The sequence below is a fragment of the Nannospalax galili genome, unplaced genomic scaffold (assembly GCF_000622305.1).
Source record: "Nannospalax galili isolate Female #2095 unplaced genomic scaffold, S.galili_v1.0 scaffold1631, whole genome shotgun sequence".
Lineage (NCBI taxonomy): Eukaryota > Metazoa > Chordata > Mammalia > Rodentia > Spalacidae > Nannospalax > Nannospalax galili.
The window spans coordinates 117,980-139,426 of NW_008329035.1; the positions used below are offsets into that span (position 1 = coordinate 117,980).

The window sequence follows — 21,447 nt, forward strand, 5'->3', positions numbered from 1 at the left end:
GTTTGTATTCATGCTCAGATGCCGAGGAGCTCAGAAGGTGGGCGACTGTGACCAGTGATAGTCATGTATATAGAGATTAGAAATGTATGTGAAAATGTCTCCATGTCAATTGCCTTGGAATCAATTTTTCTGTATGCATCTATGTGTTTTGACAACAAAGTGGAGATCTTTTTTAAATGTTGGAACCTCATTTATTTTATGTCTTAAAGAGTTTATAATGAGAAAAAGATTGTATAAGCGTAATAATTCATCTGTAAACCTAGAAATGTAGAGTCAATTTTGAAAGAGATGTACCCTAGCTCAGAAAAATGTTATTGAATAAGTTAATGCTGTTGTAATGAAATGCTTCTTCTAATTAAAAAATATATATATTTTATTTAAAAAAATTCATAGTTGAGGCAACGTAATAGGGGTTGATGAGGAACAAAACCCATTATACACATGTATGAAACTGTCAGTAAGAATTAAAAATTTTAAAAAAATACATAGTTGAGATACACTGTACAATAAAGATGCTTGCTTTTATGACTAGGACATTTATATGGTCTGAGAGCGGCCACAAACTAAGAATTGGCTTCCATTTTAAATTTATCCCTTCTACAGGAAAACCAGAAGCGTTTGACTATTCAGTGATTTCTTAGAACAAAAACACTTAAATTTTTAAAAGTTCATTATGTGTAGATGTTCTAGAAGACTGGCAGCATGGAGCCATCACATTCACTGGCAGTTCTGAGAGCATGCCATCTTTGCTTGTCATGGTGGAGCAAGGTCAGAAGTTAACACATTCCCATTTCGGCCAGCATTAAAAATGACTAAGCCACAGGACTGAGCCACATTGCTGGATTTTCCCTTACATTCACAAATGCTTTTGTTATGTAACTTATAACTGAAAATAATGATATAAAGTTGTCTTAATGACCATTTCACTTAGGTAATTGGTTCCTGGATAGCTTTAAAGTAATTACAATACTTTATCCAGCCACCCTAAAAATCTAAAGAAAAATGAGAAAAGAATTAGCATATGCTTAATGCTCTCTCACAAATTTGTTGCAATTTACACTGAAGAGAGATAAACAGTGTTATTTTATTGCTGAAAATCTATTACTTCAGAAAAATCATAGAAATTGCAAATAAAAGGTACAAGAAAATAAAAATAAAGAATCAGAAACTACAAAAGAAATCCAAATGTCAAAATCACAGACAAAAATAATAAAATGAAAAACCAAAATAACACATCCCCACCAAATACCAATAGTCCTCTAGAGAAGTACAGTAAGAACCCCCTAGAGATAATGCAGGACATGGAACTCAAAAGAACAATTATAAACATGAAAAAAGAATTCAGTGAATTTAAAGAACACACAAGACTCAGAAACTACAAAAGAAATTCACATGTCAAAATCACAGAGAAAAAATAATAACATGAAAAACCAAAATAACATACCCCCACCAAATACCAGTAATCCTCTAGAGGAGCACAATAGAAATGACAGGAGAAAGCCTCACCAGCAGAATGAACAAAATGGAAACCAGTATCAAGACTAGAAGATAAAGTGGACGAACTAGACCACTCAAGCAAAGATTATGAAAATTTTAAGAAATCACAAGAATGGAATATGCAGGAATTGTGTGACACCATAAAAAGACAAAACTTATGAATCATAGGCATACAGGAAGGAGAAGAATCCCATGATAATGGCATGGACCAGATCCTCAACAGAATCATGGAAGAAAATTTCTCAAAATTAAACAAAGACATGCCCATACAAATACAAGAAGCATATAGAACACCAAACAGACAGGACCACAAAAGAAACACTCCACGGCACATCATAGTAAAAACACTAACTGTACAGAGAAAATACTGAAAGCTGCAAAAGAAAAACAACAAATTCCATATAAAGAAAAACCCATTAGGCCCATCAGGATTACAGCTGACTTTTCAATGCAAACTATGAGAGCCAGAAGAGCCTGGCCCAAGCTATTTCCAGTTCTACATGACAATAAATGTCAGCCCAGAGTACTTTACCCAGCAAAAAATGTCTATTATATATGAAGGAGAAAGAAAAATCTTCCATGACATAAATAGGCTGAAGGAATTCATGTCCACAAAACCAGCCCTTTAGAGAGTTTTAGAAACAATACAAAGACCTGAAGAAAGGAATGACTATACATAGGGGGTTGTGGAAAGAAATCCAATGAAGGTATAACTGTGGAAAAGTACAGCGGTGTCAAGAATGTAAACTGAAATAAAAATGACAGGATTCAATACTCATCTTTCATTAATAACTTTAAATATTAACAGACTGAAATCCCTAGTCAGAAGACATAGACTAGGTGAATGGATTAAGAAAAAAAAAACAACAACAACAAAAAAAAACATCTTTTTGTTGTCTCCAAGAAACTCGTGTCACTTTCAAGGACAGACAATATCTCAAAGTGAAAGGATGGAAAAAAATATAGCAAGCAAATGGCACTAAGAAAAAAGCAGGCATAGCAATTCTAATGTCTGACAAAATATACTTTAACCTAAAACTATTCAGAAGAGATAAAGAGGGCCACTTCATTCTGGTCAAAGAAACAAGAAAATATTACAATCATGAGCATGTATTCACAAAACTCTGGTGCACCGAACTTCATAAAAACAGTACTACAGGACTTTAAGACCCAGATTAATCCCAACTCATTAATAGAAGGGGACTTCAATACCCCACTGTCTTCATTAGATAGGTCAACCGAGCAGAGATTTAACAGAGAGACATCTGAATTAAACAATACCATATATCAAATGGACTTAACAGACATCTACCAAGTATTCCACCCAAGCACCAAAGGACATACTTTCTACGCAGCACCCCATTGGAACCTTCTCCAAAATCAACCATATACCAGGGCACAAAACAAACCTCAACAAATACAGAAACATTGAAGTAATTCCATGCATTCTATCAGACCACAATGCAAAAAAGCTTACAATCAACACCGGAAGAAGCCCTAATCACGACATGAACACGTGGAGATTAAACAACACACTCTTGAATGATAAATGGGTCAAAAGAGAAATTAAGATAGAAAAATATTCCTGGAATTAAATGAAAGGACAGTACAACTCAACAGAATCTCTGGGACATGCTGAAAGCAGTCCTTAGCTCTAAGTGCCTAAATCAAAATATCGGAAAGAACACAAATAAATGACTTAACATTGCAACTCAGCATACTTGAAAAGCAACAGCAAATGAACCCCAAACCCAGCAGAGAAGAAGAAATAAAAATCGAGGCAAAAATTAATGAAATTGAAACAAAGAAGCTATACAAAGAGAGAGTGAATCCAAGAGTTGGTTCTTTGAAAAGATAAACAAGATTGACAGACCGCTAGCCCAGTCAACCAAAAGAAAGAGCATCTCCAAATGAACAAAATCAGAGATGAAAGGGGAAACATCACAACAGACACCAGAAAGATACAGAACATTATAAGGGAATACTTTAAAAACTTATATGCTACTAAAGTGAAAACCTAAAAGAAATGGGTGGATATCTAAAGGCATGGGAACCACCAAAACTAAACCAAGAAGTGATGAAGAGCCTAAACAGACCCATAACACACAAAGATTGAAACAGTAATACAAAACCTCCCAACTAACAAAAGCCCGGGACCAGACGGATTTAGAGCAGAATTCTATCAGACATTTAAAGAAGATCTACATCCAGTACTACTGAATTTATTCAAAAAATTGAAATGGAGAGAGAACTTCCAAATTCATTCTATGAAGCCAGCATCATTACCAAAGCAAGGTAAAGATACAACCAAAGAAGAAAACTATAGACCCATATCATTAATGATCATAGATGCAAAAATTCTCAAGAAGATACTGGCAAACCACATACAGACACACATCAAAAAGATCATCCACCTTGATCAAGTCGGCTTTACCCGAGAGATGCAGGGATGGGTCAACATACGTACGTCAATCAACATCGTAAATCATATAAATGGGCTCTAAGACAAGAACCACATGGTCATCTCAATAGATGCAGAGGCCTTTGACAAAATTCAGCATGCATTTATGTTCAAAGTCCTAGAGGAAACTGGACTTCAGGGAACATACTTCAGCATAATTAAAGTCATATATAACAAATCCACAGCCAACATCATTCTAAATGGAGAAAACCTGGAAGCATTCCCACTGAAATCAGGAACCAGACAGGGCTGCCCACTATCTCCACTTCTCTGTAACATAGTGCTTGAAACTCTTGCAAGAGAAATAAGACAAGAGAAGGAAATTAAACAGTTAATAATTGGAAAAGAAGAGATCAAATTATCCCTTTTTGCAGACTTTATGATATTATATCTAAGACACGCCAAAAATTCCACCCCAAAAGTCCTAGAAATTATTAACACATTCAGTAAAGTGGCAGGTTACAAAATTAACCTACAAAAGTTTGTAGCCTTTCTGTATACCAGTAACAGGCAATCAGAAAAAGTTCACATGGAAATACTCCCCTTCACAATAGCTGTAAAAATAATAAAATGTCTCGGAATAAACCTTACCAAAGACATTAAAGAGCTCTACAATGAAAATTTTAAATCTTTAAAGAAAGAGATTGAGGAAGACATCAGAAGATGGAAGGAACTCCCATGCTCATGGATTGGAAGAATTAATATTGTCTAAATGCCCATCCTACCAAAAGCCATTTATGCATTCCACACAAAGCCAATCAAAATCCCCATGTCATTTTTCACAGAAGTGAAGCACAAAAGACTTCAGATAGCCAAAACAACCCTGAGCACTGAGAGCAATGCCACGGGATTACTATACGAGATTTCAAGCTTTATTACAGAGCTATAGTCATAAAAACAACATGGTATTGGCACAAAAATAGACCCATAGATCAGTGGGACAAAATTGAAGACCCAAATATGAGTAAATGCAATTTCAGCCACCTGATATTTGACAAAGGGGCCAAGAACATTAACTGGAGGAAAGACAGCATGTTTAGCAAATGGTGCTGGCAAAACTGGATGTCCACCTATAGAAGAATGAAACTAAACCCCTATCTTTCATCTTGCACAAAAGTCAATTCCAAGTTGATCATAGACCTCAATGTAAAGCCTGAAGCTTTGAAACTATTAGATGAAAACATTGGCAAAAACCTACAAGATATAGGTGTAGGAGATGATTTTCTAAACCAGTCATCAATCACTCAGGAACCAAGGGCAAGAATTAACCAATGGGACCTCATTAAACTGAAAAGCTTCTGTACATCAAAGGAGCCAACCAAGAAAGCAAAGAGAAAAACCACCAAATAAGAGAAAATCTTCACCAGTGACACATCCAACAGAGGTTTAATAACCAGAATATATAAAGAACTCAAAAACAGAGAACCAAGACATGAAGCAACCCAATGAAAAGATGGGCTAAGGAGCTGAACAGAGAGTTCTCAAAAGAAGAAGTAAAGACTGCTATGAAACATCTTAAAAGATATTCAACATTACTAATAATTAGGGAAATGCAAATTAAAACCACTTTAAGATTTCATCTTACCCCAGTCAAACTGGCTAAGATCAATAGAACAAATGATACCAAATGTTGGAGAAGATGTGGGGAAAGGGCAACACTCATCCACTGCTGTTGGGGCTGCAAATTTCTTCAACCCCTATGGAAAGCAGGATGGAGGACTCTTAAAATATTACAAATGAACCTACCATTTGACCCAGTTATACCACTCCTTGGCATATACCCAAGAACTCATCCTTTTGCAGACACTTGTACATCTATGTTTGTTGCTGCTTGTCTTAGTTTGTTCTTCATTGCTGTGACAAAACACTCTGACCACTACCAACATGGGGAGGAAAGGGTTTATTTATCTTACATCTCCCGGGTCACAGTTCATCAGGGAGCCCAAGGTAGGAACTCAGGGCAGGAACCTGGAGGCAGGAGCTGGAGCACAGGCCATGGAGGAACGCTGCCTACTGGCTTGCTCCCCTGGTCCCTGCTCAGCCTGCTTTCTCATGCAACACAGGGGTGGCACCACCCACAGTGGGCTGGGCCCTCCCACATCACTCATCAAGAAGATGCCCTTCAGACATGGCCACAGGCCAGTCCAGTAGAGGCAGTTCCCTGATTGAGGCTCCCTTGACACACAAACACATCACTGTTAAACCATAAGCTTTCCAATTCTTGTCCCCAAGTTATGATGTAACATTAATATCACAACATAAGCCAGTACAACCTTAAAAACCCCACAGTCTTTAAAAAAAAATCCAAACACTTAAAATTCCATAGTCTCTTTTAAAAAGTATCAACTGTGTGTAGGCTTCTGTAAAATCCAAAACAAGTACTGTCTTATTTCAAAGGGAAGATTCGGGCACACCTAAGCAAAACCAAAGTCCAGCATAGTAGCTCAAGGCTGGACATCTGGGATTCACTCACAATCTTCTGTCTCCAAAGGGTTCTGGCAGCTCCATTGCTCTGACTCTGCAGTCCACAGCACACTCAGCTCATCTCGCAGACCCAGGCCAGCTCCATTCCACACCTGCCGCTGTCCTTGGTGGTCATCCCATGGTCCTGGCATCTACAAAAAGCAGGGGTCGCCACTGAAACTGAGGCTACACCTTCACCAATGGCCTCTTCTTGCCTCTTGGGGTGCAAAGCCTCAGTTTCTCTCCATGACCCCTTCAATTCTGGGGTCTTTGCTGCAACTGAAGCTGCACTTTCACCTATGGCCTTTCCTGGCCTCTCAGATTGCCAAGCCTCAGCTGCTCTCTGTGACCCTTTCATGCTTTCAACACCAGAACCATGCAGGAGACTCTTACACATCACCAAGTCCTGCTTCCAGCTTGAAATAGAAGTGTGGGTCCCCTCTGTGTGCTGATCCTGATGAAATACCTACCAGAAGACTCCAGCACAGTGATGCTCGTCTCTTGTTACTTACAACTAATTTTTCAGCCCCAGCTAACCAGCATCAGTTGTCCCAGTAAAGCAAAGGTTTTGCTTCAGGTTCTGGTCTCTTCTTAATCACAGCTGATTCTTCAGCCCCAGCCAACCAGAACCCACAGATTCTCAATCCAAAGTCTCACATGAACAGCCCTGATAGTCTCTGCTTCCCTTTGAAGCTTCACGAGCCGTCCATCGTCTACAACTCTTTCAGCATAACTGTTCCAAGCTCCACTGCAACAAACTCTGAGCATGCAATGGCTTTCCAGCCCAAAGTTCCAAACACCTTCCACAGTCCTCCCCAAAACAACAAGATCAGGTCTGTCACAGCAATATCCCACTCTCTGGTACCAATTTCTGTCCTGGTTTGTTTCTTCATTGCTGTGACAAAACACTCTGACCAGTACCAACTTGGGGAGGAACGGGTTTATTTGTCTTACATCTCCTGGGTCACAGTTCATCAGGGAGCCCAAGGTAGGAACTCAGGGCAGGAACCTGGAGGCAGGAGCTGGAGCACAGGCCATGGAGGAATGCTGCTTACTGGCTTGCTCCCCTGGTCCCTGCTAGCCTGCTTTCTTATGCAACACAGGCCCACCCACCTTCCCAGGGGTGGCACCACCCACAGTGGTCTGGGCCCTCCCACATCACTCATCAAGAAGATGCCCTTCAGATATGGCCACAGGCCCGTCCAATAGAGGCAATTCCCCGATTGAGACTCCCTCAATCCAGGTGTGTCAAGTTGACACTAAAGCTATCCAGCACACTGCTCTTTTCACAATAGCTAAGAGATGATAAGTTTCCCTCAATTGATGAGTGGATATTGAAAATGAATATATGATGGAGTTTTACTCAGCAGTAAAGAAAGATGAAATCATGAAATTTGCAGGTAAATGGATGGAACTAGAAACTATTATACTATGTGAAGTAACACAGACTCAGAAAAAAAATCGACATATGTTCTCCCTCATATGTGGATCCTAGAAGCAAACCCTGATAAATGAGTATGTAACCAGACTTAACTACAGGAACGAGGATAATGGAAAAGAAACAGGAAGGTAAAAGAAAAGAAAGAACCTGAAAGAGAAGAACAGGAGGAAACAGGCCGTAATAAGGGAGATATGGATAAAAATTGAGTTAGTTTAAGGGAGGGGAGAGGGACAGGTATACAAGGAACCTTGGAGATAAAGGGAAAGAATGAGCTTAAGAGAGGTAGGACCATAGGAGAAGGGTACTATTAAGGGAGAAAGGGGGAAATGAGGGCATGTTAAGTGGGAAAACCATGATGAGGGGTGAGACAATGCGAGAGATAAATAATGCCTAGCTAGTTTTGAAAAACAGAGGGAATCATATTACTCCTACAACCTACTGACAAATTATACATAGCAGATCAAGAAATATATGTTATGTAAGGTTTATCTGAGAACAATTGGTCTTTACCCAAGATTTATCTACATGACACATTGTAATTAAAAGTACCAGACCGGTGGAACTAACCTTCTTGGATGTTTAATAGACATACTTTGAGGCCTATAATAATTTGGTCAGAGGGACATAAAGGACAGTTTTTCCTCCTTGCCCTCCTAGGTCGAATTGTTCCAGGGGACTATGAGCATCTCTCCAAATGTCCTCGAATTGTGGTAGGTCACCTGTCCTCTTGATCAAGGAGGCAGAGAAGACCCCACCAGATGGACTTGAACCATTGTCCAGTCTACAAAGAGGAGGGTCAATACAGAGTAATCATTTCCTCCATGCTTCCAAGCAAAACCAGCCATGGTTGAGTAGGACCTTTGACTTATCTTCAAAGCCAACCATTGTCAGGCAGGACCTTTCACTTATCTTCACATACGCGGAACTGGTAGCATAGCTAAAGGCTACATAAGAAGCAACAATGCCAGATAGGAGAAACCTTCTTTTGAGTTGTTGGTCAGGGTGGCCAAAGAGACTCCCAGATAGTAACCCAGCATAGAACTGGGAAAATGAACAGCAGACCCCAATTTTATCTAAAGGAATATTGACAACTGATTGCTGCTAGATGAGGAACAGCTTACCCTCCTAAAACAAAGACCTCTAGATAGGCTGACTAGATTCACCAGAAGGGCAAGTAGCAGGGATATCATAGTATAAGGGCTCTAGTTGGGGGAGGCAGGCTATAGGAGGGTGCCATCTGGGAAGTGGGTTTATAGTCGAATGAGATGGTTTGGGATGTTCTGTGTGATATACACACACACTTAAAAAAAATCAATAAATTTTTAGAAAGTGTATTATATTTGAGGAAGCATGGAAATTTACATCATGCTAATTAGTAGAGGTGACAAACAATACCATTGAAATCTGCCTGATGGCTTTATAGACATACACAGGCACCAAGGATCCAAGTGCATCCTATTGTGAGTAGTCATAATCAGATACATACAGATTAGAGATGCAAGCGCCAACATCTCAGTAGCAAAAACAGTGAGCCTGTCTGCAAGGAACAATATAGTCTAAAATGAAATGGAGATCTTTTTTAAATGTTAAAAACTCATCCAATTTTATGTCTTACAAGGCTTATACTGAGTTCAATAATATATAACTATATTAATTCAACTGGGAACCTAGGAATTTGCACCCACTTGTGAAAGAGATGTACTGTTGCTCTGGAGTGTGTTATTGAACATGTTAAAGCTGAAATGAAATGCTTCCAAAAAATAACATACAATATACACAAAAAAAATCGATAAATTAAAAAAAAAGACATATTTGAGGAGGAAGCATAAACATTTACTTCATGTTAATTAGTAGATGTGAAAAACATTACCATTGAAATCTACCTTATGACTTTATATCCATGCTCAGATGCCAAGGAGCTCAGAAAGTAACCGACTGTGTGACTAGCAATAAATAGAGATCAGAAACGCATGTGCATCTTAGTGTCAATTGTATTAAAAATGAATTTTTCTGTATGAAACTGCATATTTTAATAATGAAATGGAGATCTTTTTTAAAGGTTAAAACCTCATTTAATTTTCTGTTTTACAGGGTTTATACTGAGTACAATATTGTATAACTGTAACAATTCAACTGTAAACCTAAAAATTTATAGCCAACTTTGAAAGAGATGCATCTTAGGTCAGAAAATTGTTATTGAATATGTCAGTGCTGATGTAATGAAGTGCTTTTTCTAAGTATGTGGTTATTAAGTAAATAATTAAAAAAAAAACTACTAGAGTTAGAGCTCATCCCTCTATGAGGTTATGGCTATAAGTCTAACTTATCCAAAGAAAAATAAACATTAGAAAACAGTAGATTTGTTTAAATATTCCAAATAAAATGGTTCATAGAGTACAGATAATTGTACATACAGGGGGAAACATGGTTAATATCATTTTTATTTTAATGTTTGTTGCCTCAATCTGTTACATTTACTCCATTAGGCCAAGCAGTGCTCTTGGTTATTTTAAGCATAATCATCCTATTATATGTGACATACAAATGTTATATCAGATACAGGGGACAAAAGAAAAACAAAGATCCAGATTATGATGTCTAATAGCTCCAGAAATTTCTTTCTTACTGGCTCTATCAGCTAGTCATTACTCCCTCCTGAAGACTGCTATCTTGCCTACAATTAAGCCCCATCTACATCAAATTCTAGGAATGAACCTTCTTAGATGACCTGGAAATAAATAATATATGGCCCCTTCATGCACAGCATGTAATGCTTGGCTAACAAGGGGAACTGTGAAAGAAAGTTTCTAGAAAGAACTCCTGCGTCCTGAACTGAATTTCCCATAAGGCTGACCAACAGATAAACACACAATGACTGTGGAGAGTTTGGAAGGCTACAGATTTAGAGTATATTCACAAATTATCTGGGAACATCTTTAATCCAATAAATAGCCACATCTTACCTACCTCCAATTCTGAATTAACAACTTTTGACTAATAAAATGTATAAATTTACTAGACCACCAGGTCCCACCAATCAAAAATCTATGAATATCATCCAATAACATATGAGACCTATAGTAGACACCCCCCACACACTTTGCTATGACCTGCCTGCTAAATGTATTCACCGTTGAAAAAAAAAAAAGAAGAAGAAAAAGAAACAAGTAATATGGACTAAATATTTCCCTAATTGACTGAAACTAAATGATTTTCCAAGATAAAAATTCAAATTACAGACAAACTAAAGCCTTTCTTATTCCCAATCTTCTATATTCTTCCTGCAAGACTCTTCTCCATATGTGGGGTTGAAAATTCTTAAATGTTAGACTTAAACTAGTCTTAGGTACTCTTGAAGACTTTGTTTGTTTGTTTGTTTGTTTGGGTCTTTTTAAAGCAGGTTCTCCCTGTAGCCCCAGCTGTCCTGGAACTTACTATGTAGACCAGGCTGGCCTTGAACTCACAGAGATCCATCTGCCTCTGCCTCCCAAGTGCTGGGACTATAGGTGTGCACCACCATGCCGGGCTTTGAAGACATGTTTTTAAATAGATAATATTTTTAAATAGATAATAAATTTTATGTACTTTGTAAAAATACTTTATCAAAGTATGTTGTTGTGTATTAACATTCCAGTTGTATTTTCTAATGCTAAGATCAACTAAAATACATTGATTTTAAGGCTGAATGATCAGATTGTTGTTTGCTGAGTTCAGATCTTGGGCTCCAACTACCTCAGCCTCATATTTGGTTTCATCAGATACTAATACTAAAAAATTCCCTGTGACCTTTAGGTCATAGATCACTGATGATATACCATCAATGTTGTAAGTTCAGAGATTATTTTCAGAAAATATACTCTTCATTCAACTTAGTTTACCAGCATTACTATAAAAATATTTCAAAATATACTATTATTATCATAAAATCTCGTTATATATATCAGTTTTAGACACTAGAAAGAGCACATTTTAGAAATTAATAGGAGGCAGACAGGTATGACTATGCTTTTTTTTTTATTTAATATGTTTGGGAATATTGCTTGCATGTAGGTAGGTGGCACTCATGTCGTGCAGTGCCCGTGGAGGTCAGAAGAGGGCGTCAGATCTCCTGGAACTGGAGTTTCAGATAGTTGTTAGCCACTATGTGGGTGCTGCTAATTGAACCTGGGTCTTCTGGAAGAGCAGTCAGTGCTCTTAACCTTGAGCCATCTCTCCAGCCCCGACTATGCTTTTAAGAACCAAAATTTTTATGTTAAGGAAACATTCAGGTGTTAATTTCTCAGTGCTTCAGTGTTTAAGTCAATTTTCTCTTACTGTAGCAAAAAAACACGATATACAAGTTATAAAGAGAAAAGGTTTATTTTGGTTCATGGTTTCAGTGACTCAAGTCTATGATCAGTTAGTTCCATTGGTTTCAAGCCTCTAGCAAGGCAGCACATTATGGTGGAACACATGGTGGAGTGAAACCACTTACCCCATCACCAAGAAGTGAAAGAGAAGGGTCCTGAAGGGTCTTTAAGTACATGTGCCAGAAGATCTGAAGGCCTCCCACTAGACCCCACCTCTTAAACTTTCCACTATCTCCCAGTAGCACCTTGTTTTGAGCCAAGCCTTTACTAGATACAAATTATAGCACTTAGTCTTCATCATTTGTAATGGGGATAATGAGTACCTCATGGGATTGTTTTGAGAATGAATGAGGTAATACATATAATACATCCTGAATAGTACATAACTACTACCTATAATCCTCAACAAATACGTACTCATATTATTGCTGGCTATAAGCAAAATAAATTGATTCGTAATGTCCTAATCCTTAATTTATCTGAAATGCCAACATAAATTATAAGTTAAAGTTGAGCCATGTGCACTGTTTGGCAAGACATTCGAAAAGGTAACACGTACTAATTAATCAAATAAAGTACATGGCAGGCAGTATTGTATGTATTCTTTTTGTATGTGTCTCCTTAAGAATTATTCATAGCATGTATTCTAAATTCTAAATCTAAATACATTGTATGTATTCTAAAATAGAGTTTATAATAATAAAATAGTTTATTTTATGCTAGAAAATTTCCAAAGACTTTTAGATCATAGAAGTTTATTGATGATAAATGTTAGCATCAGTAATCCTCTAGTCCTTTATAAAAGCATGAATAGTTTTTAGGGAAAATTATTTTCATGATGCCATTATGATGAAATGTGGCTAATTCTTCAAAATACTCTGGGCACAGAAATTTTACTGTTTGTGATGATTGAACTGTTAATTCAAATAAAGCTTTCTTTAAACACTCATCTACTTATCACTAGTCTCTGATGTACATTGTATAAGTATTCTATCTATAGAACACAAGCACCTTAAAAGTTTTTAGTTACATGTTTAGTTGTGTGATCCTGCTTTCCTTCTGTCTTGCTCTCTGGCAACATTTTGAAAGTGTTCAAGGAGTCTGCAGTCACACCTACCTTCCTAATTGCAGTAAGTCGTTGTTTGCTTCCTCCACATGCATTCTCCCACGGATAGAGTGCTTTTTCCAGAAGCAGCATGGTATGCAGCACCACAGTAGGTTGAGTGCACTAACATGTAGGAGCGCCTGGCTATCTTCTATTCAGCCAGACATCAGGGATATCTACAGAATTTAAAATGCTGCCACTGTTGTCAAAATTTTTATTTTTTGTGATATATACTTTTATAAAAAATTTTGCTGCCAGGTAATTATTTAAATTATTTTAGATGCATTAACATTTTTACAGTTTTCTACTTTCATTTCTAATAATGGTAAAAGTGTTAGTAGAAAGAATCCACTATAATCAAAAAGCTTTGTTTTTACAGCATAAAAGAATCCTGAGACTCAAAAGTTTGACAACCAGTATTCTTCGTGGACATACATACAATTCTCATGACAAATTTCTTTTTTTCATTTTTTTCCCAGTGCTGAAGATTTCAGGGCCTTGTATATACAAGACAAATGCTACATATCCAGTCCTTTGGTCTGGTCTGGTCTGAACAGGTCTAGTCCAATCTAGTCTGATCTGGTCTGTATGGCTTGCTATATATACAGTTCAGATTATCTTTGTAGACCAGGTTGGTGTTGAACTCAAAATCCTCCTTCAGCCTCCTGTGTGCTTGGATTATAACTACGTACAACCATACCTAGTTTGTGACAGATTATTGGATATTTTATACATTATATGCTTATTTATCTTTCATGCCCTAAAAGTTAGAGAGTTTTTAAAATAAAATTTATCATTCTGGCTGGGTATGGTGGCACACGCCTTTAATCCCAGCACTCCAGGAGGCAGAGGCAGGCAGATCTCTGTGAGTTCAAGGTAAGCCTGGTCTACACAGTGAGTACCAGGCTACAGGAAGACCCTGTCTCAAAAAGACTAAAAAAAAATCATTCTAAATTTTTATCAGTAATCATCTTTATTCTTTACCTAAATTTTAATGCTTTAATTTACAGGTTGAAAGCACAAAGAAACAGTATGGAGTACTGATTTCACAATTAAGAGAAGAACTTTCAGCCCTTCAGATGGTATGTTAGAAGACCATTTTGATATTTTCCTCCAGTTACATTAAATGAAAAGGTATATGTTATTTGGAATTTGTTCCAGATATATTTGCTAAACCGTGACCTAAGCTAGGTGCTAAAAAACAAAGTAAAAATATACATGGAAGTTTGTTGTTGTTGTTGTTGTTGTTGTTGTTTTGTTGCGGGGCTTATAGTAGAGTAGGACAGATGGTATTTATCACATTTCACTTGCCTTTGACAGAAAATACACATAGGGCTGCTAAATCACCCCGCTATAGCTCCTGCCAAATGCTGGATTATTCTGGGATACCAGGAAGGAAGAGAAGTTATATATGTCAGTAGGAAAGAAGAAAGACAAGAAAGCTTCCTGGAAAAAAAAATTAGTAGTAAAAGATGAGTAGGCAAGAAGGAGAGAGGAAAAGAGTAGAAAAGAGTACTTGTGTGACTAGAGATTGCATTAGAATATTAAATTTAAATTGAAGAATTAATGAGTCAAAATTTAATGACTTTTACAACTTCGTAAACAGTTATCAATTTTGAATCCTTGTATCACTTTTAATCTCTATTACAAAATTTAGCAGTGAATTATGTCTTCTAATAAGTAATGTGCATTAGTGTATGTTGACCACTTACTAGTTACGTATTCATGCTTTCTTTCAGGAAAATCTCTCTCCCATTAGAGTGTAGCACCTCAAAATAATATCTTCCTTAATTGTCTCCAAAAAACCATTGACCATGTAGCATACATTATGAGGAGACTTTAATCATTGTGCAGAGGTCTTGAATGTAATAGAATCAGAAATGTTTATGGGTTTTTTTTTTTTTGCTTAGTATTTCTTGTTTTAATGATGTTGGAACACTGTCAAGTTAATGGGGTATAGCATGCCCTATTGGCCATGTAAAATTCTGTTTTTCTTGTTCTCTTCTGTGGATTATCAAAAACTTTCAACATTGAGGAAGAAGAGAAATATGTGTCTTTACCATAGTCAAAGATCACTCAGCCCAAAAGCAAGGTTGTGGGCAATGCTACATTCAAATAACAATAGGCAAAACTACAAAAAGAAACAAAACAAAACAAAAAAAACAAGCCTAACTACCAGTTCTAATTACTCTGCAACATGATCATGAAACTAAACCTAGGAATGCATGGGGTAGAAGAGGAGCTAACAAAAACTAAAGGTGTAGAAAATCTACTCAATGAAATTATAGTAGAAATTTCCCCAAATATGGGGAAAGAAATGTATCTTAAACACAAGATACATTTAGGATGTTAAATAGTCTTGAGTGGGGGAGGGGGGATCTCATGAAGAAGACATTATAAAATGCTAAGATTTCAGAACAAAGAAATAATACTAAAGCCAGAAAGAGAAAACAGCAACCCACAAATATAGATTTCTCAGCAGAAACATTAAAAATCAGGAAAGCATGGAACAGTATATTTCAAACACTGAGAGAAAATTATTGCCAACTGACATTACTATATCCAGCAAATTTATCTTTCAAATTGTTAGAGAAATAAAGACTTGACAAGGACAAAGTAAAGCAATTCATGACCATAAGAAAGCATTTCAGAAGATGCTTAAGGAAGACTTAAACACAGAGGAGAAAAATAGTCTCATTCCTGAGAGTACAGCAAAGAATATATTTCATAAGAGGAAAAAAATCAAGAACTAGGGAAACTACCAAAATCATGATGAATAGGGGGCAAAAAAAAGAACAAACAGTATTCAGACCAATTAGGAAAACAAAATTAAAAGCATCAACAAATGTCTCTCAATAATAGCCCTAGATGTAAATGGTTTTAACTCTCCAATTAAAAGATGTAGACTAGTAGACATGAGAAAGTGAATAAGAAATCCCAAACAAACTTAAGGAAATCACAACAACTGATGGCTTTTGGGAGGGACAGAAGCAGTATCTTTGAAGAACGGGACTCTTGGTAGGTTAACCAGGCTCCAGTGGATAGACCCATACTGAAGGACATTTGGAGACACTACTTAGACTCTATAGGCCTTATTATATGTATAATAGACTACATTAAATTGGTCAGAGGGTAGTAAAGGGAGGTGTGGCTAGGGAAGGGATCAAAATACCGTCAAATTGTATGTAAATCACAAAAATTCAATAAAAAAATAAAAATCATATTTTTTTTAAAAGTTGCATACCAAGGGCTTGAGAGATGACTCAGCAGTTACAAGCAAGTATTGCTCTTGCAGAGGACCTGAATTTGGTTCCTAGCATCCACATTGATCAGCTCACAGTAGCTTGTAACTCCAGCTCCAGGAATCCACCATTGACCTCTGTGGACACCTCTAGTCATGTGCACAGACCTGAATACAGTCACACACATGTATAAATAATTAAAAATAATAATTTTCTAGAGATGGAGACTAGCTAATGAAATTTAAAAATGGATCCAACTCTTTGTTTTCTTCAAGAATAGTACTTGATATACCAAATAACTGGAATCCAGAAATAAATACAGTGAGCTATTATAAAATCTGACCTAAGTAGCCTTCAAACCAAAATTACTCAGAAGAGATAAAGAAGGTCACTATATGTTAATAAAGGGAACAAACCATCAAGATTTTAAAAAGTGTAAATATATGTGCAGCAAACATTGGGAATCCCAGTTTCATAAAACTGACATTAAAAGAACACAAAAGAACATTTAGGACCTGATACAATACTTCAGAACTTAATTCGTGTCAGTAAGTACAATTTCCAAAGTAAAATTCAGTGAAGAAACTTGAGTGTTGAACTATTCCATAAATCAGACATTATACTTTTTTAAAAATAATTTATTTTTATTTTATGTGTATGAGTGTATTGCCTGCATATAGGTAGGTGCAACCTTGTTACACAGTACCCACCGAGGTCAGAGGAGGGGGTTAGAGCTCCTGGAACTGGAGTTACAGACAGATGTTAGCTGCCATATGGGTGCTGGGAATCAAAACCAGGTCCTCTGCAAAAACAGTCAGTGCTCTTAACCACTGAGCCATCTCTCCAGCCCCAAACATTACACTTTTATACACTCAACAACTATAGAATGCAAATTCTTCTCAGCCGCCCATGGAACTTTCTCTAAAATAGATTACAGTTTAGTCCACAATGCAAGTCTTAACCAATCCAAAATAAATGAAATAATTATTTTAACTTATCAGATTATAGGGTCATAAAACTAGAAATCAGTAGCAAGAGAAACTACAGAAATGATGCAAATAAGTAGAGATTGCACAATAGACTCTTGAATGAGCAGTATATTATTCAAGAAATAATAGAAGAAATTTAAAACTTTAGTATCAAATGAAAATGAAAATCCATCTTATATCTTTGTATGCTCACATTGTAAAAAAGCCCACAAAGATCTCAAACAAATAATAGTGTACCTCAAGTTCTTACACAAACAAGAACAAACCAAACTCAGTATCAATGAGGAAAAAAACTAAAGATTAAATTAAAAATTATTGAAATGGAGATAAAAGAGCAGACTCATACTGAGGGACATCTAGGTACACAAACTTGACTGAGTAGGCTTTAAGGGAGAATGCATGAAACCCTGTGGGTGGGCTATGAAGGGGTACGGATAGGGAAAGGGGTCTAAGTATGATTAAGATGTATGAAATACACAAAAATTCAATAAAAAATACATTAAATTTTTTTAAAGAATACAAATAATCAGTGAGTTAAAGAGGTGATTCTCTAAAAAGATAAACAGGATCAACAGACCTTTACCCAAACCAAACAAAGAGAGAAAAGACCCAAATTAAAATAAGATTAGTGATTAAAACAGCATAGATCTATAATGAATTAAAATTTTGAAGCAGTAATAAAAAGTATCTTCTTACAAAGAAAAGTCCAGGACCACAAAGATTCACTGCCAAACTCTACTAGACTTTTTAAGAACTAACACTACTGCTTCCTAACCTAGTCCATAAAATAAAAATGGGAGGGGTATTGTGAAAATAGGTATATTACCACAAATAATCTACAAATTCAACACAGTCTCCATCAAAATTCTAATAATTCTTCATAGAATTAGAAAAAAAACACTAAAATTCATATGGAAGCACAGAATACCACCCCCCAATAGGCAAACTAGTAGTTCTGAGCTCAAAGCATAATACCTAATTTCAAATTATATTATATAACCCCATTATTAAAAACAGCATGGTACTGCAACAGAAACTGGCATACAGACAATGGGGTAGAATAGAGTGCCCAGAGATAAATCCACATAGCTACAGCCATGTGATTTTTGATAAAAGTACCAAAAACATGACTCTACACAAAAAAGGATTCCAGTAAATCAGGAAATAATAGCCAGTATTGACAAATGGGATCACATGAAATTAAAAGGCTTCTACACAGAAAAAGGAAAAAAAATAAAATAAAGTGAAGAAATAGCCTCCCGCATGGAAGAAAATCTTTGCCAGCTGTATATCTCACAGTACCCAAAATATATCAATTTTTTAAAAAAATTAAACACCAAAAAAAGAGTATCCTGTGAGTAAACTGGTAACTAAATTAAACAGACAGTTCTCAAAAAGAAGTAGAGATGACCAGTAACTATATGAAGAAATGTTCACCATTCTCCATTCTTTGCCATCAGGGAAATGCAAATCATAAATACATTGAGACTCCCAGAACAGTAGCTACCATCAAGAAAATAATCAACAATAAATAAATACTGACAATGAAAAAGACCCATACATATTACAGAGTGGAACACAAATTAATGCACCAGCTACAAAATTCTGTATGCAGAAGCTGAGGAGATGACTCAGCAAATAAAGTCCTTGTTGCACAAGCATGAGGACCTTTGACTTACCTTCACATAGACAGAACTGGTAAAAACAAAGGAGCCAGGGGCTCCTCCAAAGCCCATGTGACCCCTGAGGAACAGATCCTCAAACGACCTTGAGAGTAAAACTGCTTTGGTTTTGGTTTTGAGATAGGGTCTCCTTGTAGTCCCAAGTGTCCTGAAACTTGCTATGTGGACTAGACTGGCCTTATTCTCACAGAGATGGACTTGCCTCTGCCTTGCAAGTGCCAAGATTAAAGGTATGTGCCATCATTCTTAGCCCCATTATTTTTTTAAAAAACGTTCATAAGTCTATAATTAAAAAGCTTTTTAAAAAAAAAAAAACACATTAACTACTTTGTTGAGAGGGGTGTTTGTGGTCCTGGAGATTGAGTGCAGGGCTTTACAAGTTAGGCAAGAGCTCTGCTACTGAACCACATCCCTGGTGCTTTCATTTACTTTAAAAATCAAATACTTGCAAAAAAATCCAAGCCATAGGCTTTTTTAAAAATATTTTATTATTTTTATTTTATGTGTATGTGTGTAATTGCCTGCATGGTAGGTAAGTGCACCCATGTCATGCCTGTGGAGGACAGAAAAGACTCAGATGCCCTGGAACTGGAATTACTGATAGTTGTTAGCTGCCATATGTGTGCTGGAATTTGAACCTGGGTCTTCTGTAAGAACAGTGGTCTTATCCACTGAGCCATCTCTCCAGCCCCGCCCCCAAGCCATAGTCTTAAACCTAATAACCTATTTCTTGCTTTTCTCCTTTCCTGTTAAATAGCAATTGCACCAGCTTTAAAGATTAAGAGAGTAAGTTAAACATATTTTGAGTAATCCATAATTGAGTCATGCTTGCAGAAACAGTAAAAAATTTTTATGTTAGTGTGCAGATTTTTCTAATAGATTAAGGAAAGACCAGAGGCAGTTTATTTATTTACATATTCTGAACTCTTTGAGACTAGCACATACCTAACAGCCTTTAGTTTAACCCACAAGTTAGTTTCACCTAGAAATACTTTTTAATACTTTTTAATTCTGTCATGTAGCATACTGCCAGTAATCTGTACTAAATGAGGAAAAGTGTTCATTATAAAATGCCAAAGTACATAGAAATAAAATGAAGCTTTCATTATGATATTCTTTTAGATCTATGAATTTTTTGGAAGCTTATTTTTGATTCTGCAAGTAGAGGTGTAAGCAGTCTTTTTTTTTTTTAACTGATTTCTACTTTTTTAAACATTGGGGCTGAAGATTGTGCTCTCCATACTGTTGGCTTTACTATTTTTTAACACGTAATAGGGTGTGACTTTTGGAAATAGTCTATGAATGCTTGAAAAAAACCCACATTTTTCTCCAAAAGCAGATATCAGTGGTAATTAGCAAAACCTCTCTTGTTTTTTAATTATTTCTTTATTAACCACATACTTAAAAGAAGCACTTCATTACAACAGCTTTGACATATTCAATAACAATTTCCTGAGCTAAAATGCATCTCTTTCAAGATTAGCTGTAAATTTTTAGGTTTACAATTGAATTAATTACAGTTATACAATATTGTACTCAGTATAAACTTTATAAGATGTAAAATTAAATGTGGTTTTAACCTTTAAAAAAGATCTCCATTTCCTTATTAAAATACACATTTTCATACAGAAAAATTCATTTTTAATGCAATTGACATTAAGATGTTTGCACGTGTGTTTCTAATCTCTATATATCTGATAATTACTAGTCACAGTCAGTTACTCTCTGAGCTCCTTGGCATCTGGGCATTGATATAAAGTCGTCAGGTAGATTTCAATGGTAATATTTTTCACATCTACTAATTATTAAGGAGGAAATTTTTATTTTGTGTAGAATTATTTTTTTAATCATTTTTTTAAATTTTTTAATAACTATATGATTAAAAGAAACATTTCACTACAGCTTTAACATATTCAGTAACACATGCCAGAGCAAGAGTACATCTCTTTCACAAGTGGGTGCAAGTTATTAGGTTCACAGTTAATACAGTTATACAGTATTGAACTCAGTATAACCCCTGTAAGATGTAAAATTGAATACGTTTTTTAACCTTTAAAAAAGATCTCCATTTCATTTTAGAATATATTGTTCCTTACAGACAGACTCATTGTTTTTGCTACTAACACTGAGATGTTGGTGCATACATCTCTAATCTGTATGTATCTGATTATTACTAGTCATAATCAGTTGCACTTGGATCCTTGGCGCCTGTGTATGT

At 36.2% G+C, this 21,447-nt stretch overlaps 1 protein-coding gene across 1 annotated transcript in view; it reads left to right on the forward strand.

The window, feature by feature from the left end:
• The window catches only part of Sclt1 (sodium channel and clathrin linker 1), a 222,251-nt gene that overhangs the window by 100,380 nt on the left and 100,424 nt on the right, over positions 1-21,447 (forward strand). The window contains exon 8 of the mRNA XM_029562032.1: positions 14,327-14,398. Within this exon, the coding sequence (XP_029417892.1) occupies positions 14,327-14,398 (72 nt within the window). The remainder of the gene's footprint in view (positions 1-14,326; positions 14,399-21,447) is intronic.